General features: G+C 43.8%; 1 protein-coding gene across 1 annotated transcript in view; it reads right to left on the reverse strand.

Moving 5' to 3' along the window:
- The window catches only part of LOC126417069 (lipase 1-like), a 167,600-nt gene that overhangs the window by 57,889 nt on the left and 84,566 nt on the right, over positions 1–25,145 (reverse strand). The window contains exon 4 of the mRNA XM_050084962.1: positions 19,905–20,148. Coding sequence (XP_049940919.1) covers positions 19,905–20,148 — 244 coding nt within the window. The remainder of the gene's footprint in view (positions 1–19,904; positions 20,149–25,145) is intronic.

Below are 25,145 nucleotides of genomic sequence, written 5' to 3' on the forward strand. Positions count from 1 at the left end.
TTTTTGGACTACTGCAGTTCCTGTCTGTAGCTTGGAGACGATAATTTCATGAGATATTTAGTATTTGTTACAGGGACTGCACGGTACTGCACGGCAAAGGTTCGAGTCCTCCCTCGGGCATGTGTTTGTTTATTGTTCTTAGCAAACGTTAGTTTAAGTAATGTGTAAGTCTAGGAATCGATGACGTCAGCAGTTTGGTCCCTTAGGAACTCACACAAATTTGAACATTTTTTGTGTTACAGATACACAATAAGTAAAATTTAGCTATTTTCTACCCATCACGGTGTTGCCAATTTAATGGCCAGCAGCGTATGTGTACCGTTTTGTGACAAACTTCAAGTATCTGACTTCTCATTTTAGCTGTGTATCGCTGCCTAGTACTGTGTGCAGAGGGGTGTGGGCAGAGCTGCGCATCACTTGACCCCCTTAGGAATCGATATTCCTTCTTCCTTTTTTACCAAATTTCATCGAAATCGGTTCAGCGCTTTACAGGTGGACATATAACAGCCACGGTTACTTTCGGATTTATAATATTAGTGTGGATTTTGGCAGCCAGTACGCTTCGAAAGCCAGTACATTAGTTAAGCAGTCAGATGGATATCCTAGGGCTGTAGCTGTGCGTTTTGTGCTGATAAATTATTTCAAGGGGATTTTTATGTTAGGCTCACCCGAGTCGAACTATATCAGAACAATTACGATGGTGGATAGCTTCGTAGCGTTTTTCCACAAGTTTAAAAGTCTGTGTCACGTATATCTGTCGTGTTTATTAGACAGCAATAATATTTTCTCCTTTACTATTTACGTCTGCCCACGCTGGGGTATCTATTCCAAAAAAAAAAAAAAAAAAAAAAAAAAAAAGTTCAAATGTGTGTGAAATCTTATGGGACTTAACAGCTAAGGTCATCAGTCCCTAAGCTTACACACTACTTAATTTCAATTATCCTAAGGACAAACACACACACCCACGCCCGCGGGAGGACTCGAACCTCCGCCGGGGCCAGCCGCGCGGTCCATAACTGCATATCTATTCCATTGCGCGACTGTAGAAATAACGCGCTTCTGAGGCGAAGAATTCGCCGAGCCACGTTCGGAGCGCGTTTTGATCCCGAAAGGAAGTTCCTTGAACGTTCTTTGATAGAGCGCGGAAAAGGAAAAAATCTGAGGGCACAATATCAAGTGAACAGGGTGGGTGGGGAGTGACTTCCAAATCCAGCTCCTATATAGTGTTTCTTAACAAGCTAACGGAATGCGGGCGCGCGTTATCGTGAAGTAGCATCACTTTACGTCTTCCTGGTGGCTGTTCTGCGGATGCGTCTGCAAGACGTCTCAGTTGTTGACAGTAGATGTCAGCATTGTGGTTACACCTCGGGGAACCAATTCGTAGTACACCACACCGCCGCTTTTCCATCACATGCATAATATTATCTTTCGTGGATGCGCGCGGACCATTGTACGGTGAGCTGTTACTTTGTTTGGGCTGAATCATTCCTCTATCACCCAGTAAAATTACAGGATAGGGATGGCTGCTGTTGTTCGATGAGTAAGCAGAGATGAACGTATCGCCACCCGCTGATTTTTGTGATATTGGCTTATACCACAGGTTCCCCGCCCCCTCCCCCACCTTATCATTAACTATAGCTCGTAACTACAATGTAGAATGAAAGACTTCGTTTATCACTTTTATTTTTAAAATGATTGAGGGTGAATGATGTTTAGTTTGTGTGTGTGTGTGTGTGTGTGTGTGTGTGTGTGTGTGTTAGAATGGAATTCTATGGTGCATCACAAGAGCTACCTACAAATTCTTCTCAGATAAGAAAGCTATCTAATCACAGTGAGGGCAGACAGTTCTCACAAAAGATACTTATTCTCCCGCATTACTCCTCTCCTTTGTGGCACTTACTTGACCTGCACACTCCAGCCCCATTTAAAAAAAATGGTTCAAATGGCTCTGAGCACTATGGGACTCAACTGCTGAGGTCATTAGTCCCCTAGAACTTAGAACTAGTTAAACCTAACTAACCTAAGGACATCACAAACATCCATGCCCGAGGCAGGATTCGAACCTGCGACCGTAGCGGTCTTGCGGTTCCAGACTGCAGCGCCTTTAACCGCACGGCCACTTCGGCCGGCCCATTTAAAATAACCGAATTGAAATGTGTGCACTATACTTACCGTTCGTAAACCACTTGATTGCCACGCGCCTTACTTCTGAACTGGGAGAAATTGGACGATTTCAGGCTGTTAATGTTTAGTGCCTGATCACATCCATTAATAGTAATAGTAATAGTAATAATAATAATAATAATAGTAACAATGTGTAAAACACTAGAGTAGCCCTTCTCTAGTTACTGAAGGGTCGTGCTGTCAATTAATTCATTTATCTGTTTCAAAGCAGTTTTTGTACTACTGCAGATGCTATCTATATCTTGGAGAAGATAATTTCATGAGTTTGGTTCAAATGGCTCTGAGCACTATGGGACTTAACATCTGTGGTCATCAGTCCCCTAGAACTTAGAACTACTTAAACCTAACTAACCTAAGGACATCACACACATCCATGCCCGAGGCAGGATTCGAACCTGCGACCGTAGCAGTCGCGCGGTTCCGGACTGAGCGCCTAGAACCGCTAGACAACCGCGGTCGGCAATTTCATGAGATATTTAGTATTTGTAACATATATGTGTTAGCTTTACAATCAACGATGTACGGAACAAAGCAAAACATATGTGTGCAGTGGTTGGACTATGTGAGGAACCTGTAACCTCCATCACATTAATGCTATTAATTGAGAAAAAAAGCTATTATTGATAACTTATATAACCTGTATGAGAATCTTAGAAAACTGTGATAACAGTAACGATTTTTTGAAAATAATTCAGTTTCATGACTGAAACAGAACCGTATTGTTTCGTTTTCACCCCTCAGAAAATTTAATTTTACCCCCCAGGTTGGAAACCACTGGCTTAGAGTATGCGATACTCATACACACAATTTCTGAAACTTCGCCGTTGCGTGCAAATGTCTCACGGTGGTGAAATGAACACAGCTCATCACATTTGTCAGTTCCCGAGTACAGTAACGTGGATCATTTTGGGTCAATACGTTTAAAAGATTTTCATCAAACCCCGAAGGTCTTCCTGAGCGTGGAAAGTCATTAATCTCAAAAAGATCCATCTTGAAACGAAAAAAATCCATTTTCTTGCCGTGCTCTGTCCAAGGGTATTATTTCTATACACGGTGCTAACGTTCCTGGTTCTCTCCGCTGCTCTTACCTCTTCAGTGAACTCAAACAGAAAAATATGTCGGAAATGTTCCGATTTCTCCATTTGGCTTCACTTACTACATTCAAATGACAAAATGTCAATACGTAAACTCAAACAGCAACAGTGAACTACAGATAAAAAATGGCAATCGGTAAATAGACCTATAGCAACCACAATACCAAAATGCAAAACAAAAATTCTACGAACTTACGCACCAACATAATACAATCGCGAAAGTTGGGCTCAGGTTACTGACCTTAATTTCCAACCTGTCAGAAAAGGGAATCTCTAGACAAAGGCCAAAAATACTAAAAATTATGTATGGAATTGCGACCAAGTTTACAGAAAGAAATACGTTATTCAAATTCGCAGCAGCATAAGATTCTGATTTTGATGTGTAACGCGGCAGGTAAATATCGTTTCACCAATCTGTATGAGCTCAGTTTATTTCATCAATGAAAGCGGGCAGCATGAACATTTTGTTCTAGGTTGATGGTTCTCATTCAAGAAAGCGATTTCCGGTACAGTCCGTGTTTGCTATCCAGTTGCGACAGAAAAACTTGCCTGAAGTCACGAGTAGCAAACATCTGTGACGCTCCCAGGGACAAGTCGGGTTGGTCACCTTAGGTAATTCTAATGTGGTACTTTCCCGGTATACATCATTATTTCCAGCCGAAGGAGCGCCTAAACTCTGAAGTGCCCACCTCAGTTGTTGTAAGTATATATTTCTATGGGCATTAACAAGAACACCGCCTTTTCATTTCGCTTGCAACATGAGGAACTTCTTATCCCCTCCAGCGTATCGCCCATCCTACTAAGACACTGTGTGTGCTGTGTCCAACAATAAAGAAGAGTGTTCAGGCTCGGTACTAAGCTGATAACTGTAATATTCGTATTTGTTTGACATTTTAGCACCTTCCCCTCTGTTTCAAGATTCAAAACACTTTCACGTTCCTCATATTGGCAACAAGCACCCTGTCGCCCCTCTAAAAGAGTTTCTGACACGTGTTCATCTAAGAAATGTGAACATAGAAATCTTTTAATCATTTGCTTTCTGGCTTTCATCCTGTGCTGACTGTGCACTCTGAAGATGTAAGTTTCGGTTTCACAGAAACGCTGTTACCAAGAGGTGTTTCTTATATGTCAGAGCGCGTGTTCCGAGCATCTCGCATTTAATTTATTCGTTTGTGCATCTAGAAAGCGGAGTTTTTTGAGTTATTTCTCTCTTTAATTTTGAAAATGCGAGCTGGCCAGATGAGAAGCGCTAATTTTTTCATTTCTTACAATCTTCCTAACGACTTCAAAGTCCCTCATAATTAGCTTCAGTTTCTTGTATTAGTTTTCTGTTTCTAGGAGTAACATTCCAGTAAGATTTCATGTTGGTTTTTAAAACTGAACGAAAGTTTCCTAATTGTGAAATATACTTTCATTTGTGAAACCTATTTCCTACAATTTCTTCCGTGGTTAGGTGACCCTTATTTAACAGACATAACTAGGTGCTGATGTTTTCGAAGTGATGGTGTTTCTACGTCCATAGTGGCCAAATAATGAGTGTGTGAGTGTAATTATATATAATAAACAAATGAGTTAAATCAAGTGACGACTGGCTAGCGCTCGCACGTTTTATAACGGAGTTATAAATCAGTTAGTATTAAAAATTAGTTTCAGATGTCTGCAGCAGCTGAAAGTCATTCGAATCAGATTTCAATGAATTTGAAGCCATTTAGACTATTTTTGGACCGTGACTGTCTCAAGAAATATGTAAAGGTATTTTTAAATTACCGCTACCAGTCACAAACTTCGTCAATTATTAGATTACTTATTTACTAGCGACATGTTTCGAGGGTAAAACCCCATCTTCAGGCTAGATGGCATTACAAAAACAACTTTACATTAAGGTCATACTCATTCTACAGAACTGTTTGTGATCGTGTTTCCAAGTTACTGCTACATTAGTGACAATTTGTGAACAGTAACCAAGAGAGCCACGGAAATGGATACACCACAACACATCACAAGGAGACTGCCACGCCAGAAGAACAAAAATGACCACAGCATTTACGAAAATATTATGTAATATCAGTATGACCTTAACGTAAAGTTGTTTTTGTAGTGCCATTTAGCCTGAAGATGAGGTTTAACCCTCGAAACATGTCGCTAAATAAATAAGTAATCTAATAGTTGACAAATTTGTGACTGGGAGCGGTAATTTAAAAAACTTTACAGATTTCAGTGGGTAAGCTCGCGAGGAGAGAACAGTAGTAATGAGTGAGGAGAAAACGCGCAGCAGTAGGGGGAGGAGAGAGACGTATTGAGAGGGAGAGTGAGACAGACCATGTTGAGGTTGGCGGTGTATCCGGCGACGGTGTCGAGGAAGCGGGCGCACAGTGCTCGCCCCACGATCGGCGACCGGCACAGCGCAGACATCCGCGACCGCACCGCCCCCGCGTCCGGAGGGAACGCCCACACGCCGCCCATACGTGACGCCGTCTGGAAAGCAAGCGGGCCGTCCGTCATCTCCGAAACAATATGTGTACCCACAGGGCTCTGACAATATTAAACAGTACCTCTGACGTTTGATAACGCTAGAAAGTAAAGAAATGAATTAAAATTTGTGCCACAGTCGGGACTTGAATCCAGGTCTCTTGCTTACTAGGCAGATATGCTAAATATTACATCACCACAGCGTATGGCTACCACGCTGTGCTGACTACCGTAATCCAATGGCCTGTGCTGAAGATGTGAATTGAAGTTTCTGTTAGGGAGGGCATTCGACTACGGTGGTCCATGCAGCTATGTTAGTCACACACTGCGGTGGCGTAATGGTTAGCACATCTGCTTAGTATGCACGAAACCCAGGGTCAAAGTCCACTTAAGGTACAAACTTTAATTTGTTTCTTCAGCTTCTATCATTATCGAAGATAAAGTTGAGACTCATCTCTCTCAAGGAAAATATAATTCTATCAGATCAATAGACCACCTCTTCAGTTGTTAAGAACTCTTTTATTTTCCACTGTCGGTTACGTTCATCGAATATCTTGAGGTTATGTGTATGTAAAATATTGTAGGCATTCTTTGGTATAAATTGAAACGGGTCTGGCGGCCGCTGTGGACGAGCGGTTCTAGGAGCTTCAGTCTGGAACCGCGCGACTGCTACGGTCACAAGTTCGAATCCTGCCTCGGGCATGGATGTGTGTGATGTCTTTAGGTTAGTTAGGTTTAAGTAGTTTTCTAGGGGACTTATGACTTCAGATGTTAAGTTCCATACTGCTCAGAGCCATCTGAACCATTTTTTGAAACGGGTCTGACATTTTCCCCCTGTTTCATTAACTCCTCTTTCCGGGTGTTTATCAGTAGCAGGAATGAGCTGATATTCTTCGTCCATTCCGTAAACGAGTGTGGGAAACTGGGGAGTGGCCACAAGACTGGTCGACTTCTCTCTTCATCCCCTTGCACAATAAATGGTCAATCGTGGACTGCACCAACAACCGAACTATTATTTTGGATACAGATTCCTCCTTTTATACAAAAGACTGTTTCTTCTTACTCAAACTTGTTTCGGCACCTCTGTACCACCATCAGTGGGCGCGGAAACACGTTCGGGTAACAAGAAAAAACAGTGTTTTGCATAAAAGATGGGACATATATCCAATAATTTTAACTGCAAACACAGTAAAAGTACAAGAGCTCTAAGTCCAAAACATGAATACATCGAACTATCGCTCAAATATCCCACGCCAACGAAATATTGTCTGTAGCGGTACATTCAGCCTCAGATATTTACAGAACGGATAGATTTTGCTGAAAGAAAGGAAACTCGTGAATAGATGCTACGAGGGGCGTTTGAAAAGTCCGTGCAAAAATAAAAACTACTTACGTGTTTGGGGTGAACCTTTCTTATTTTTCGACGTAGCCTCCTTTTAGACTTAAACACTTCGTCCAACGCTGTTCTAATTAGTTGATCCCTTCCGAATTATAGAAATTGTCCAAGTCTGCAAAATAGCTATTAATTGCTGCAATCACCTCCTCGTTTGAATAAAATCTTTCTCCCGCCAGCCATTTCTTCAAACTGGGGAACAAATAGTAGTCCGAGGGAGCGTAGTCTGGAGAATAGAGGGGATGTGAACGAGCTGGAATTCCATTTCCAATAATTTTGTGACCGCAACTGCTGAGGTGTGTGCTGGTGCATTGTCGTGATGGAAAAGGAATTTTTTGAGGTCCCAATCGCCGGCGTTTTTCTTGCAACTCGGTCTTCAAACGGTCCAATAACGATGAATAATATGCACCTGTAATAGTTGTACCCTCTTCCTGATAGTCGATGACGATTATCCCTTGCGAATCCCAAAAGACAGTCGCCGTAACCTTTCCGGCCGAAGGAATGGTCTTCGCCATTTTTGGTACAGATTCTCCCTTTTAAACCATTGTTTAGATTGTTGTTTGGTCTCAGGAGTATAGCAATGTATCCATGTTTCATCCAAAGTGACGAAACGACGCTTAAAGTCCTGCGGTTTCTTCCTGAATAGCTGCAAACCATCCTTGCAACACTACACACGATTCCGTTTTTGGTCAAGCGTGAACACGCGCGGAACCCATCTTGCGGATAGCTTTCTTATGTCCAAATGTTTACGCAAAATACTATGTACCCGTTCATTCGAGATGGCCGCAGCACTAGCAATCTCACGCACCTTAACTATTCTGTCATCCAACACCATATCATGGATTTTATCAATGATTTCTGGAGTCGTAACATCCAGAGGCCGTCCAGAACGTTCAGCATCACTTATGCCCATATGGCCACACCGAAAATTTTGAAACCACTTATAAATTTTTCTAAGCGAGGGTGCAGAGTCACCTTAATGTTTATCAAGCTTCTCTTTGGTCTCCTGAGGTGTTTTGCCTTTCATAAAGTAGTGTTTAATCACCACACGAAATTCTTTTTCGTCCATTTTTTTGACATTCACTCGACTTCCTTGATTCACATGAATGCCAAACACTAAGAAATAGACCAATATGGATGAAACTTGGCGTGCATTCTTTCCAAAGATGCTACTAACTAAACATGACCTCGATACCCGCCGGTGGTGCCAGCTCTCTGACTTTGCACGGACTTTTCAAACGCCCCTCGTGCGACAAATACTGGTAACTGAGAATTCACGAGTGATGCAAGTTCCCGCTTTAATCTGCTTCCTTGGATGTAGGGATGGGACAGGATTTGGTGAAAACTGACACAGAGAAAGGGGAAATAAAATACTGCAAAAGCAAAAGACATTTGGGAACAATAATAAATAATTCCGTTACATGTGACATAGGTATTTGTTGAGCAATGGCAACGGGGAACAGAACTACTAAAGCTTTTCATGGTGTAATAATGAATAAATGGTTCTAATGGCTCTGAGCACTATGGGACTTAACATCTTAGGTCATCAGTCCCCTAGAACGTAGAACTACTTAAACCTAACTAACCTGAGGACATCACACACATCCATGCCCGAGGCAGGATTCGAACCTGCGACCATAGCAGCCCCGCGGTTCCGGACTGCAGCGCTAGAGCCGCACGGCCACCGCGGCCGGCGTAATAATGAATAATAATAATCGGCAGTGCCGTAAAAAAAGTGTTCTGTATGCAGCTGAGATGTAGCCTCGGACAAGGAAAATAGGGAGAAAATTAGAACGGTGGAAATGGACTATATGAGAAGACGTCTGCTCTTCATGAGGCAAGATAGAATACAAAATGAAGAGGTATAGAGGCCAATGGAGATAATGTAATAATAAAAACTTTGGGCAACAGGGTACACATACAGAGAATACCTCACCATTGGTGTCCAATGAAAATTTTGAACTGGGAGGCGTCTCAGAAGAAGAAGGAGAGGAAGGCTCGTCCTAAGATGGAAAAAAAAAACATACAGAAAGCAATGAAGCAGATTAGCCTGGAGTTGAATAGTTTTCACTTTGCCACGTCTCTTTCTTTGTACTGCAGCCCATCTTTTATTTTCAGGAAAAATTTGTTTTTAGCTCAGTAAAAATAGGACATCGACCGTGCGTCAAGTCACTGGCCACGTTCAACACGCAGTCAATTTCCTCTCTTTGACGACGCAGTCCGATGCTGCTGTCTCAAGTGAGCTTAGTCACAAAATCTTAATAATGACGAGCGTGCAGATCGGTAACATGTCTAATGTACAGGTTTTCTCGTATAAGGGAGGTCTAATCGACACTCAGGTTTGGTGCTGCGTAAAGGCTACTAAACCAGAACCATCTGTTCTCCTGGCCGCTCAGGTTCATTCTGGTCTCTCGAGGCTGAGTTATAAAGCAGATTCGTTGCTACGGAAGGTCATATTTTGTATGGTCCCGGTGCTCACAGTAATTACATCACGCTTAGCGGAATCAGTGTCAGTTCTAATGCGAAAGCAACTATTAACTTGTAATCAGTTCACATATGTGAGAGCTATTAAATGGCGTGTTTCGACAATTATTGACTTTGGGTTGCTAAGATAGTCACACTCTTTACTTTAACAGGCCTTAATCTAATATGGCGAACAGTCAGGATTATTAAGAAAGGCACAATTTGAACAGGTTTTACTCCGAGCTTCATGATGGAATGCTAACAAGTACAAATGTCTCTAAAGCATAGTGGGGGACAGGCTAGACGAAGAGAGATAGCTACACAAACATGTGGTAAGCAACACTTCGTGCTGGCGGACGTATTATGTAGTTGGCTCACTTCAGATTGGTTCTTCAACACTGTGCTGCAGATGCTTTTGTACTCGTTATTATTCTGTCATGGAGCTCGACCATAAAGAAACTGTTGCCATTTGTATCAAGGTTCTAGACGTCCGTCGCCTGAAAATGATCAATGAATGTATCCAGTAGCAGAAATTAAAGCATTCCTCAGCAGCAGCTGAGGCGACGTTTTCCATGTACAGTAAAGTATTAACAGCGATGGAACGCAATGCGGAACATAAAATTAGCTCTGAAATCTCTGGTAAAAGCCAGACCGAAGTAAAATGGACGAAAAAAGTGATAAACAAAGCAAAGAAATACTATTAAACTTTCTCGTCATCGGCACTTACAACTACATCCACACCCATTCACACACGAAAGCGCTTAATACTATTTTATGCGCTGTGCAAAACCGAAAAAGAGCAGCATTTTCAGATATGGTGCTACAAAGGACGTTGAAAATTAAGTGAGCTGACAGAAAGTAAGGAAGTCCTTCAGAGAATCGGCGAGGAACGGAGCATGTGGAAAACCCCGACTAGAAGAGGGGAGAGAGTAATACGATGCATGTTAATACTGCAAGGAATAAATCTTAGGGTACTAGAGGAAGCCATCAAGACCAAAACTATAGGGACGGACAGATATTGGAGTACATGGAACAAATAATTGAGGAGGTACGGCGTGACTGCTACTGCGGTATGAGATAAAGAGGTTGGCACAGGAGAGGAAGTGATGTCTGTTCACAACAAACCAGTCATAAGAAATGGTTCAAATGGCTCTGAGCACTATGGGACTTAACTTCTGTGGTCATCAGTCCCCTAGAACTTAGAACTACTTAAACCTAACTAACCTAAGGACAGCACACACATCCATGCCCGAGGCAGGATTCGAACCTGCGACCGTAGCAGTCCCGCGGTTCCGGACTGCGCGCCTAGAACCACTAGACCACCGCGGCCGGCCCAGTCATAAGATTAATGAAAAATATTTAACTGCATAAATTGTTAAATCAGAGACTTCAACAATTAGTAATACACTCCTGGAAATTGAAATAAGAACACCGTGAATTCATTGTCCCAGGAAGGGGAAACTTTATTGACACATTCCTGCGGTCAGATACATCACATGATCACACTGACAGAACCACAGGCACATAGACACGGGCAACAGAGCATGCACAATGTCGGCACTAGTACAGTGTATATCCACCTTTCGCAGCAATGCAGGCTGCTATTCTCCCATGGAGCCGATCGTAGAGATGCTGGATGTAGTCCTGTGGAACGGCTTGCCATGCCATTTCCACCTGGCGCCTCAGTTGGACCAGCGTTCGTGCTGGACGTGCAGACCGCGTGAGACGACGCTTCATCCAGTCCCAAACATGCTCAATGGGGGACAGATCCGGAGATCTTGCTGGCCAGGGTAGTTGACTTACACCTTCTAGAGCACGTTGGGTGGCACGGGATACATGCGGACGTGCATTGTCCTGTTGGGACAGCAAGTTCCCTTGCTGGTCTAGGAATGGTAGAACGATGGGTTCGATGACGGTTTGGATGTACCGTGCACTATTCAGTGTCCCCTCGACGATCACCAGTGGTGTACGGCCAGTGTAGGAGATCGCTCCCCACACCATGATGCCGGGTGTTGGCCCTGTGTGCCTCGGTCGTATGCAGTCCTGATTGTGGCATTCACCTGCACGGCGCCAAACACGCATACGACCATCATTGGCACCAAGGCAGAAGCGACTCTCATCGCTGAAGACGACACGACTCCATTCGTCCCTCCATTCACGCCTGTCGCGACACCACTGGAGGCGGACTGCACGATGTTGGGGCGTGAGCGGAAGACGGCCTAACGGTGTGCGGGACCGTAGCCCAGCTTCATGGAGACGGTTGCGAATGGTCCTCGCCGATACCCCAGGAGCAACAGTGTCCCTAATTTGCTGGGAAGTGGCGGTGCGGTCCCCTACGGCACTGCGTAGGATCCTACGGTCTTGGCGTGCATCCGTGCGTCGCTGCGGTCCGGTCCCAGGTCGACGGGCACGTGCACCTTCCGCCGACAACTGGCGACAACATCGATGTAATGTGGAGACCTCACGCCCCACGTGTTGAGCAATTCGGCGGTACGTCCACCCGGCCTCCCGCATGCCCACTATACGCCCTCGCTCAAAGTCCGTCAACTGCACATACGGTTCACGTCCACGCTGTCGCGGCATGCTACCAGTGTTAAAGACTGCGATGGAGCTCCGTATGCCACGGCAAACTGGCTGACACTGACGGCGGCGGTGCACAAATGCTGCGCAGCTAGCGCCATTCGACGGCCAACACCGCGGTTCCTGGTGTGTCCGCTGTGCCGTGCGTGTGATCATTGCTTGTACAGCCCTCTCGCAGTGTCCGGAGCAAGTATGGTGGGTCTGACACACCGGTGTCAATGTGTTTTTTGTTCCATTTCCAGGAGTGTATATTGTTACCATTGACGTACAAAAAACAATTTTTTTTGTTGAAATCTCATACAGTGTCAGCAACGTTTGGAACGAAATGTGTCTGCAGTGTCTCCTATTTCGGTGTCTGATATTTCTTTGTCAATAAAGATCAGTTCGTTGATTGTGCAGCAATAAGATTTTGTCAGAAGGGAGGATATGAATATAATGCCGTACCATGAGTGCATCAGTTTTGGTGAGGGCGCTGATGGCGTGTCAGAGTTTTAATTGGTACACAACGAGGAAAGGCCACAGTGGTTGTCAAAATGCTGATGGTGCAGCTGCTGGTGATAACAGGTGCCAGGCAGTGCCGTACCGAGTGTAGGGGGAGTGGCGGCGCGAGATAGGCCCCCGCCACAAGTGCAGGCGCAGAGGGGGCGCAAAAGACAGACCGAAAAACAAAAATCAAAACAAAAATGGCGGTATGGCACTGCTGACCTCGAGACCCCACCCCATCTAGGGTGGGTGGCCGCTTGGTGCAAGCACTATTTGACGCAATGTCGGTGATTTTCGCCTCCTTATGATGAAGTTGGGATGAAATAATAACGACAATCAAACTGTCCCCAAGCAAAGAAAATCTCCGACCTAGACAGCAATCGAACACGGGATCCCTCGATATATAGGAAGCGTCTCTGATCACTACAACATGGTTTAGGAATTAAACTGGAGTTTACGTGAATTTTCCTGCCCTTCCCTTACATATCTTCCGGTAAATGCAAGCTGTTGTGACAGTTTTATTAATGCACTGGTATTTCGTACCAGAATCGCCACAGAGAAAAGACCTCTGCCTGGCAGAGCTGGCAGAGGTCGCATGCTGACGTGTTTTACGTCTTAACAGTGCCTCACACAGTTGCCGCCTACACATCTCGCTCATATTCAACAATGGAGAAGTTGCAACTACTTGGCCACGGTGTTGGAAAACCACGAAGGTCGGCTAGCGGGTGCTAGGGCAAATGTTGTATTTGACCGAAGGTTTCCGATATTTGTCGATTTCTGCCGAATGAGGACTGGAGCGAGACGCAGCGGTATAGGAAGCAAGCAAATTAGGTGCATGGGATATGAAATTTACTTGTTCCTCCAACTAGAACTGTTGGTGCTCCCAAGTTTCGTCTGGTGGATATGCTGCATAAATAGAAAAGAATTCTAAAACCAGCCTTCTGTACCTTGATAAATAATATTATGGAAGTTGTTAGTCGTTGTACCTATAGACAGTTCATCTAAGTGCAATCCTGATGCAACAAACTTAAGCTCTGCCATTCGTCATCGGCTGCAGTCGTAAGATCACTGGAAGGAGGTCTTTCTTGTGTATTTGGTATTTTTTAAAAATAGTTTGGGCCATCTCTGGAACACGGTGCTTTTAGTGTTCTTGGTTCTCTTTTTAGTACCCTGAGCTTTTCTGTTATCATAACATTTCTTTATTTCCCGTAAAACTATACATGCTGTTCCTCATATCATTTCCTGTACCATTGTGCTCTTGCAAGGGATGTTACGAACGGTGTGGTTTCAATAGCTGAATGGTAGTCAGCACTGTTAGTTATTAAATCTTACTTTGCATGAAGTCCTACTAAGTCATTCTCTGTTTGCCTGATCCACAGGTAGCCAGTGGCTTTACCCTTGTTGGCCACTGCCACTTTGAAGATCTTACAAGACAGCCTATGGAGGTCCACGCTGTAGGTGGCAGTAGAAATCTGGTCATCTTCTGACGGCTAGGGAAAGTTTCCTTGGTGTGGGTAGAGTTGACGATTGGATGTGTACCATCGCCTGCCATCTGGTACGACCCTTGGTCCCACTGTCTTTTCGCAAGAAATTCTTTTCTTCTAATTCGAAGGTTTTATTGAGTCGTCTTGTTTAGGGACAGGCACTTTGCTACCTACATGACACGGTCTGACTACTGCGATATACTGTCATAGTTTGATACTCGTCGATAGATGTTACGAGGCACACATTTGTGGAAGGGTAGTATGCCACATCTAGTTTGCTTTTCATTCGTTTCAGTAGTTTACAGTTATTCTAGAGCGAATGAAATTGATACATATGAATAAATCGGAAGTCTTAAGTTACTCTGCTACTGTGCTAAGCATATAACGCATCTAGTTCGCTGGCCAGAGTGGCCGAGCAGTTCTAGGCTCTACAGTCTGGAACCGCGCGACCTCTACGGCCGCAGGTTCGAATCCTGCCTCGGGCATGGATGTGTGTGATGTCCTTAGGTTAGTTAGGTTTAAGTAGTTCTAAGTTCTAGGGGACTCATGACCTCGGAAGTTAAGTCCTATAGTGCTCAGACACATTTGAACCATTTTAAACCATCTAGTTATTGAATCAGATTTCACTGTACAGTCTGTTACGCTGAGCATCATTTTTATTAAACTTACTTACAAAATTATAATTTTGGTGAATCTGCGTAGATAAAGTTACAGCACAGATTCAGAAAATATTGTTCTTGTGAAACAAAAACAGGTCTTCATTCAGGCGACACAATGAGTGCTATCGACAGGGGATCTCAAATTGATTCCACATTTTTAGATTACCAAGAGCTTTTGACCCCTTCCTCATAAGTGGCTTCCGAAGAAACAGCGTGCTTCTGGAGTATCGTCCCAGCTGTGGCGAGTGAGAAACGTCAGAGTTTGCAGTAAATCGCGGAGAGTATAACAAACGTGATATCTGACGTTCCCCAAAGAAATATTGTTGGTGCTCAACTGTTCCTAATCTATACAAACGATTTGCGAGGCGATCTGAGCAACCCTCTTGAATTGTTTGCATATGATGTTCTCATTTACGTCTAGTAAAATCATCATAAGATCACACATAATTGCTAAAAGATTTGGATAAGATATCTGTATGGTATGAAAAGTGGCAGCTGGCTCTAAATAAAGAAAACTGTGAGGTAATCCTTATCAGTACTTGGCGGCGTTTTATTGGTAGAACACTTAGAAGATATAACAGATCTACTAAAGAGACTGACTACATTACACTTTTCCGTCCTCTTTAGAAGTATAGCGGCACTGTATGGGATCCTTGTCAGATAGGACTGACGGAGGACACCGAGAAAGTTCGAAGAAGGGCAGCTCGTTTTGTATTAGCGCGGAACAGGGGAGAGAGTGCCATGGTCATGATAAGCGAGATGGGCTGCTTTTCGTTGCAGCGAGACATTTTCCTGAAATTTCATTTTTCTTCTGCAAGCAAATATATTTTTTTTTGACGTCCAGCTACATAAGGAGTAATTCTTTCTTTCTCCGTTTGGGCTAACTAAGCACCACGTGCTAATTTCAATGCTTCCTCCTTTGTTCTTCTTTCTTCTTCGTCCAGTATTCTTTCATCTTCCCACTTGGTATCCTTTTTCTATCCTCAGACCATTTTGACTCTGTCTTCTTCTCTCTCCTGCCTTTGGATACTTCCGTTTCAACACTTGCTTCATAAAAATCTCTCTTTCCGTTGCATCTTTATCATTTATGTTGTTTCTTCCCAAATCTCTCTTAACTTCTTGAATCCTGGCTATTGTTGACTTATCGTCCGAAAGATATTAAAAAATCTGTTTGGTTAACCTGTTGCTGTTCATTCTGTATAAATGTCCAAAAAATGAGAGTCGCATCTTTCGTAGCATTTCCGCTGTGTTTTCTACATTACGATATAGTTCTTCATTACTTCTCAGTTTTCAAATCTCTGTATTTAAGAAAGTATTTTTCGAATGATTCTTCTTTCTAGGACTTCTAGGAGTTCGTGTGATTTGTAATTCAGTATGTGGCGTGGCGCCTTATATTGCTCCTGTCTGGAGCCCGTGTATCGGGAGAATGACTCGTGCGTGCACAACGACAGACGGTCTGACGCGGGTCCAGTCGAGTACGTAGTTCTAATTTTCATCCGCCAGAGTACAACAGCGCACAGAGATATTCTAGAAACAGGTCAAGAGCTTGTTTTTATGAATTATTGTGTTTTTTTTTCTTGAAGGCTTTTTTTGTTCGTTTATGTTTGTACAGTTTTGTATATGCTTTTAGTAGTGTGAATGATGCATGCATGCCCGCATCTCGTGGTCGTGCGGTAGCGTTCTCGCTTCCCACGCCCGGGTTCCCGGGTTCGATTCCCGGCGGGGTCAGGGATTTTCTCTGCCTCGTTATGGCTGGGTGTTGTGTGCTGTCCTTAGGTTAGTTAGGTTTAATTAGTTCTAAGTTCTAGGCGACTGATGACCTCAGCAGTTGAGTCGTATAGTGCTCAGAGCCATTTGAACCATTTGATGCATGAATATGGGCTAAAGTAGATATGTAGATCATTGTTCTACTGATAAACGCTGTACGAACTAGCGTGAGAAATTTTTAAGACCGTGTGAACGCAGACGACGGGGAATTTTGTATCATAATATGTTTAGCAAGTTTATGGTAAAAGGAAAGCTAATTCGAGTGCAAATGACAATGGTTAATAATGTAAAGTATGAACAAAATATCAGAATGTTAAATACGTGTTTTGGGAAAAAGTGCAGTTCGAAAGTGTGTTATTTGTTGATTGGTTAGTCATGAAAAGCGCGGACTAACGCGGGAGAATAATGTTTTTTTAATGGACTTAAAGAAAACTGACCAATCACAACGGAATATTCTTCGCTCTTCTTTTCTCTTGGAGATATAGAATGCTTACAGCAGTTTAAGGTAGTTGGTGGGCAGCCTTTTCAATGGTACGGTCGTGTGTCGTATGAGCTCAGAAGGAAGTTATTTGCCGGTTTCAGTTACGCTACATGTTTTAAAAGTGTTTTAAAATGAATACATATTTATTCCGTTGTGCTTTTTAGAAAGTACGGAATTTTTAAGGAATTTTGTGTATGAGAAAAGACAGTAATTCCGCGTGGCATATTGAGCAGATTGGTGACTAAAAAGATGAGTGCATTAGACCCCGATAAACTTAATAGTATGGCGAGCGTTTTCATTTAAGAACAATCCGTGCTTAGTAGCTGTTCAGATTTCGGGAAATACATTACCATAAACTTGCTAAGGCAAATGAAAGGGTTTGTACATAACGTGTTAAGATTAAGTTTAGCACGGGCTTGGCAGTGAACGTGTACATAATCAACGTTCAGAATATACCAAAGTCTTGCCAGTATTTTCACCTTTCATTCAAAATTAAGACCTTTTCCCGATTCTTAGAACAGTTACGATGTGTGCAGTCTGGTGCGAGTTGCAGTACGGTAGGTTTCTGCTCGGCTTTCCTACCGGCGATCTGCTGCAACGAGTTCACCGCTAGGTGAAGGTAAGGGACGAAAGGGAAACGCGCTACCACAAGTACTAAACATTTACTTGCACAGAGACATTCTGGTTTTACTACTGTGTTGTAGTGCTATATTTTCGATTTTTTAGACAGGGACCTTCTGTTGTAAATTTTTCTGGTTAGACCACATACTCTCTCGATTTTACGTACGCTGTGTTCTTCTGCAACGAGTTTTGTAAGCAATTTTCTTGAACTTTTTCTCCCAAATTTTAAATTTGTTATCCTTCTTTATCCGTCCAATACCCTATTTTAGGATTTATGGAGCATTTGTTATGTTTGACATAAGTTTTGTTTTTTCTACAGTAATTCCTAATCAGGCTTTGTTTTTTATTTGTAATTCTGCATTTGTTAGGTTGTTAGAAAGAATGGCAAAATCGTCCGCAAATGCCACGCAATGAATTTAAATACCTTTATTCTTAGTCCCGAGTCATTTTGGTGATAGTTCATGTTCTTTTACTTTTTGTTTCCATTCTCTTACTATTTTCTCCAGGACGCAGCTGAATAGGAGTGGAGGCAGGCCGTCACCGTGCCTTACACCTGTTTTTATTTTGAATGCCTTAGATAAAAAATGGCTCTGAGCACTATGGGACTTAACATCTATAGTCATCAGTCCCCTAGAACTTAGAACTACTTAAACCTAACTAACCTAAGGACAGCACACAACACCCAGCCATCACGAGGCAGAGAAAATCCCTGACCCCGCCGGGAATCGAACCCGGGAACCCGGGCGTATGCCTTAGATATTTCACCCCGAAACGTAGTTTTGATTTGGTGTTAGTGAGCGTTTCAAGAATAAGGTTTACTAGTTTGAATTTATTGCTAATTTCTCGGATCACTCTGCCTGGTTTTTACATATCAACCGAATCAAATGGCTTTTTAAAATCTATAAATTTTGCAGCCATGTCTTTGTAAGTCTGTGATGGAATATGGAGCAATTATCGCCGTAATAAAATAGGAGAAATCAGAGCTCGTACGGAAACATTTAAGTGCTCGCTTTTCCCGCGCTCATGTCGAGAGTGGAACGTTAGAGAAACAGTCTGAATGTGGTTAAGAACCCTCTGCCAGACACTAAAGTGTAAACTGCAGATTAGTCATTTACACGCAGTTACGGCGGGAAACAGGAGGTGGTGGGGTGGCGTGCACGTTTGGTAATACTTGGAAACCTGTGGTAAGCTCCTATGGGATCAAACTGCTGAGGTCATCAGTCTCAAGGCTTACACACTACTTTATCTACCTTTAACTTGCGCTAAGGGCAACACGCACACCCATGCCCGAGGGGGGACTCGAACCTCCGACTGGGGGAGCCTCGCGATCCGTGACAAGGCGCCCGACATCGCGCGGCTAACCCGCGCGGCTGGTAATTCTACACCTCTGGGACTATTAAATCCACCCCACTACCTTGACTTCCTGTTCTCCACGGTATAGCTCCACCTCAACTTGGGCGGCATACCGCCTTAGTTAATGAATGGCGTAAAATCTCCTCCAATACCAACCTTCCAATCCATCAGGACATTGCCCCAAATCTTTCCCGACTAAGATCTTGAAGATCACTAAGGAGAACAGCTCAAGACCTTACGACTACGTCTTACGATGCTATGTATTCATGGAAAAATGAATGGTCTCAGACTGGACTATCCAAGAACTGCAATGAAATATCACCTGGTGGAAACCTAACTAGTGCAGACTTGCCAAGAAGAACTTGGGTTATACTCAATAGACTCCGAACTGGTCATGGCAGAAGTGGCGAGATGCTCTGTAGATGGGGCATACGAGATTCACCACAGTGCGATTGTGGACATCCAGAGCAAAAGATCCAGTACATAATTCAGGAATGACCTAAACGTGCGTTTAAAGGATCCATTCGAGAACTTTATGCAGTCTCCCCTGCAGCCGTCGAGTGGATGGAAAACCTAGACATAGAACTTTACAGAGATTGCTGAATGACCTTATAGCAACAATTTCTATATGATAATTTTATCTTATCTATGACAAGATACCTTATTGTAACAACCTGTGTATGCCTACTTTAACCTTAATTTAATGTCCATAACACGAGACATTATTTATGTGTTATAATGTATGTTGGTTTTATCTTTATCTGTCTGTATGTATTTAAACATGAAAACATTTGTACTTCGAAACCACATACGCTAAATAAATAAACCTCGGTTCGGCGCTGGTGCCAGCGACCGGTGGCACCGGCTGCTTACCATGAGGAGCGGCCAGAGCGAGGCCGTGCTGGTGAAGATGCTGGTGGAGCGCTTGAGGCGCGCGACTGGCGCCAGCAGCACGACCGGGTGCAGGTGGCGCGCCAGCCGCGGCCGCAGCGCCAGCGCCGCCAGCGCCGCCGTGGCGCCCATCGAGTGCCCAACGAGCGCCAGCCGCGGCGCGCCAGTAGCGTTCAGCGTCGCCTCCACCAGAGCAGGGATGTCCAGCAGGCCCTCCTCGTGCCAGCTGCGGCGCAGCAAGCACACAACACAGGCCTAATCATCAGGAGGCTCACAGAACAATACACAATTTTATAAAGCATTGTCGTGTTAAATCCGTTCTGAATCAAGGGCAAGATAATACCTAAGTAAAGACAATTTTAGGTTCCGTAGGATAAGAGTACTGACTGAACAACGAGACGCCTTAACCCTGTAGCCTGTCGGCCAAACGAGACGTTCAACCTGCCACCTAACTACAACTAGTAACTCCTCTCATCCTAGATTCTTTAAAGAACCGAACTGCCATGTGCACTTCTCTGCAAAATTAGACAATGAGAGATATAATGTATCATAAAAAATTAACTACTCGGTGAAAAATAAATGAGAAAACGAGAGCATATTACCCAAGTTCTCCCAGCCATGCAAAGAGAGGTGGACGCCACATGGTGTGAGGTCACTGTGATTATGGAGACAAACTGGGTTCGTCCTACAACACGAGGCACTTGAAAGAAAGGGAAATCACTGTGTGTGTCAATCACAGAGCAATTACAGTGCACTCTGCTGGTGCTCTTCATTTCATCATGACCAGTGACAACAATTGGGTGACTTCACATATGGATGAACCATCAGAAAACTGGAGGAAGCTTATCCCTGTAGTGTGATATTGCTCATAGCATTGTTTCATATTCATGGGGAGCTATCCTAATTACAGGCGCTGTTGCCTGTAGGAGAGGAGGTGGTCGATCGCCGGCCGCGGTGGCCGAGCGGTTCTAGGCGCTTCAGTCCGGAACCGCGCTACTGCTATGGGTGCAGGTTCGAATCCTGCCTCGGGCATGGATGTGTGTGATGTCCTTAGGTTAGTTAAGTTTAAGTAGTTCTAAGTTCTAGGAGACTGATGCCTCTGATGTTAAGTCCCATAGTGCTCAGAGCCATTTGAATCATTGGTGGTCTACCATAGTCAACAACAGCAGTAGCTGATCGCTGAATTCTGCAGTGGTGAAGTGGGGACCCTCATCAAACTCCTTCCCTTAGCCCCTCTCTCCCTGTTATCATTCCTTACCCTCTGACCACTCCTTCCCTTCTCTCTGTTTTCTTACTTAAACCGACCTGGCTATCCATCTTGTTTCTTGTACTCGTTCTGGCTTTTGTTCCCCTTGCTTTTTCCTTTTCATCCTTCCTTTTTGGCGCGTTTGTTCCATCTTTACCAATTGACCTCCGCTTCTAAATTATCTCTCCAAAGCGTGAGCCATTTGGGGGAGAATGCCCTCCCTAGCATTTAGAGCATGGATTCCTCTCCCCACATCGTTCCCCTTTTCCTTCTCCACTAACTTCTCTCCCCCCCACTTTGTCACCAGCATATGTAGTCATTCCATATGGTGAGCCTTTTATATACCCATCTGGCTGAAACCCCTGAACAGGGATCACACTTGTGATACCTGAGCTGTTTCCTCCCTATGCATGCTGAGGAGTGGTTGCTTGTCACTTTGGAGCATCAGAACTCCTTACAATGGCCGCCATCCAGATGGCCCTATCTGTATGTGGGTGGCACCCATGAGGAGAGCCTCTGGTCGGGATGGGTGGTATCAGAACGAATGCCTTGCATGTGATACGTTTTAAGCTCCAAACAACTGGTTGATCTTCTATGTTGAAGAGTTTTCCCATGCATCATTTATGCACTTTGGAAACCATTGTCTTAAAAATTTCTGACGCGGTTGAGCTGACTTGTTCAGTGCCAAATTTCACATAGCCGACAACAGAGGGCGAAGGTTAGATGTGGTGACAAAGAGACAGGACAGTATCAGTTCTGGTTTCGTCTATTGGCCTGAATTTTGAATTTAGTGCAAATCCGTATGTGAGTACGCGTAAAACCACTTTAGCGACGAATAAAAAACCACACACATAAAATAAAAGTCAGTAGAGGAAAAAACTACTGTAAGTGCGATACAGCAAACACAGCTATGATTAGTAAAGGAAGCAAAAATGTCGAACGTAATGAAACTGTAACTTTCGGCCACTTTCGTAAGGAACAGGCAGTAGAACAAAGAAAGCCACGAGCAGTGGAATCCATTTTTGAGGGCAGCAATCATCACAGACGCCGCCGTAGAAATCCAACGCTGTACAGAAACGGAATTCCAAGCATTTTTGTCAACTCCACCGAATACGAAACACAAATCAAAACACAATCAGTTGACAATGAATAAGACTTGGAAATTAAAAAAGAACCAGAGTCAGCAACACAACTAGAATCTACTGGAAATGTGAACGATTAATTCCAAAGTTAGATCAATAAAATGATTTGCTGTCATGTAAAATAGATGCTCAAAGTAGTTTTTTTTGTGTTTTGTGGATGCCCACAATGTATCGACCAACAGAAATACTGGGACTCTGAACGAAAAGATTGATTCTACTAAAACAGCAATATGGGTTACGGTTACCGAAATCGATAATGTTAAGCCTGAAATAGCGGTAGTAAATTCGCACGTTGCGGATATGAATAGTCGATATGACTGGGAAGTGGTTAGGATTCAAGTCAATACTGAACGTATTGCGGATAGCACAGTAGGAAAACTGCGAAATTAAACTGAGAAGAAAAACACATACACACAAAAGTTTTCAAATCTGAGGACGGTTGTAGCCACAAAAGATATTAAGTTTAATAGGGAGATCTAAACTTACGAAAAGAAACAGACGGAACTGGATACGTAGGCGACAACCACTTCACAAATAATGAGCAACATTGCGAACACAGAACAGAAACTGCAGTAGAGTCTTGTAACACGTACATAGTACAGGCATAGTTGCGAAAGAGGAACGATCTGATCCACTCAAAAAGCAGGATGGATGGTACCCAACGCATTTTATTAAGAACAGTGAACTGGTATTGCCAAGAATGTGGACAGACTAACAGAAAATTAATGCTGCTGTTGACGCATTAGCAGAGAATGTTAAGGGGTGGGGCTTGAAACTCGGAGTCTCTGGCACGAGTTTTCGAGAATACAGAAACTAAATCTCGAAATAGTACAGTTCTGAGCAATAGCAAGACTGCGTGTGGCTTAATTTCGAAGTGACGGTATCATACGACGGCAACGTGAGAATCTAGATGAAGGAGCTTTGTGAGAACTGGTTCCACAAATTAGAATATTTGTATGTACGGTTCAGAAAATGAGAGATAGTTTGGGAACTCTCCAACAAATCTGGTTCGTTGGTTGATTTGGGGAAGGGGACCAAACAGCGAGTCATTGGTCCCATCTGATTAGGGAAGGATGGGGAAGGAAGTCAACCGTGCCCTTTCAAAAGAACTATCCAGGCATTTGCCGGGAGTGATATAGGGAAATCATGGAAAACCTAACTCAGGACGGCCGAACGCGGGTTTAAATCTTGGTCTTCCCAAATTCGAGTCCAGTGTGCTAACCACTGAGCCACCTCGCTCGGTCCCAATAACTCTGAACATCAAAGTAGTAGTAATTACACAACGACTGCTAAATTTTTAGAACAGGTGGCAGATGAGGACAACTGGAGGAATCATCACAAAAATTACAGGACTCGCGGTAACAGGAATGAGATAGCTGAGTAGCACGTAAACACGGTAAGGATCCAAAGACGAGACAACAACTGGAATCGGAAACATCAGACCAAGCTGAAACTGAGAGGTTTATCAACACAAAGCAGGAAAAATATTAACTGTGCTAGTTAAGGACCAAATGGACACAATTACTACAACACAGGTTGCTGAATGTACCAAAAGGGTACTCAGCAACAGGTTTTCTATATAAAAAAGAAATAGAAAGTATGAATATAATTTATAGACTGCAGCAATCAGTCGTCCTTTTTTTAGGTTTTATATAGTAGTATTCAAAGAACTATGACTGACGCCCGAACAACAGGGACTTACATACACTGAGAATAGAAAATAGTGCATTGAGAATGCCTAGCTACTAGCCGAAATCTGGATTTGCGTAATAAAATCTAAAAAGGACAAATGATTGCTGCACTCTATAATTTAAAAGTCACATAACAGTCACTGAGTGCACCCACTTTCCGAATTGAAGGTAACCTGAATAGATAGTGTGCTTGTCATGAGGGCGATGGAAAAACTTTTCTGGCCAGTTTACATGGACGACATATACCTAATAGCATAGGCACGTGGGGTTCACACACGACACAGATCTGTAAGGCCACGGTATGGGTGATAAGTTGAGAAAACCGTCCCGAAACACATGTGCTATACAACGCCACTGTTTCCTGCGCATGTACCCCGAGACATCAATGTGGGATATGATCACCATGCACACGTACACAGGCCGCACAATGGTTGGCATACTCTAGATCAGATGGTCGACCAGTTGCTGGGGTACAGCCTCCCATTCTTGCACCAGTTCCTGTCGGAGCTCCTGGAGTGTCCTGGGGGTTTGAAGACGTGAAGCGATACATTGACCGAGAGCATCCAAGACGTGCTCGATGGTTTAGGCCACTCCATTTGCGTGACACCTTCTGTTTCTAGGTACTCCTCCACGATGACAGCTCGGTGGGGCCGTGCGTTATCATCCATCAGGAGGGAGGTGGGACCCACTGCACCCCTGAAAAGGCGGACGTACTGGTACAAAATGACATCTCGATACACCGGACCTGTTACACTTCCCCTGCCAATGACATACAGTGGTGTGCGTGCACCAATCATAACTCCACCCCACACCACAAAACCACGACCTCCATGCAGGTCCCTTTCAAGGACATTAAGGGGTTGGTATCTGGTTCCTGGTTCACGCCAGATGAAAACCTGGCGAGAATCTCTGTTCAGACTATACCTGGACCCTCCGTGAACATAATCTGGGACCACTGTTCCAACTATCATGCTCTGAGATCTTTACACCAGGCTTTACGGGCTCTCCAGTGGTCAGGTGTCAGTGGAGTGTACCTTGCAGATCTCCGGGTGAATAAACCATGTCTGTTCGGACGTCTGTAGACTGTGTGACAGGTGTTCCAGTGGCTGTGGTAAGGTCCCGAGCAAGGCTACCTGCAGTACTC

Source organism: Schistocerca serialis, chromosome 8 (genome assembly GCF_023864345.2).
Source record: "Schistocerca serialis cubense isolate TAMUIC-IGC-003099 chromosome 8, iqSchSeri2.2, whole genome shotgun sequence".
Classification (NCBI taxonomy): Eukaryota; Metazoa; Arthropoda; class Insecta; order Orthoptera; family Acrididae; genus Schistocerca; species Schistocerca serialis.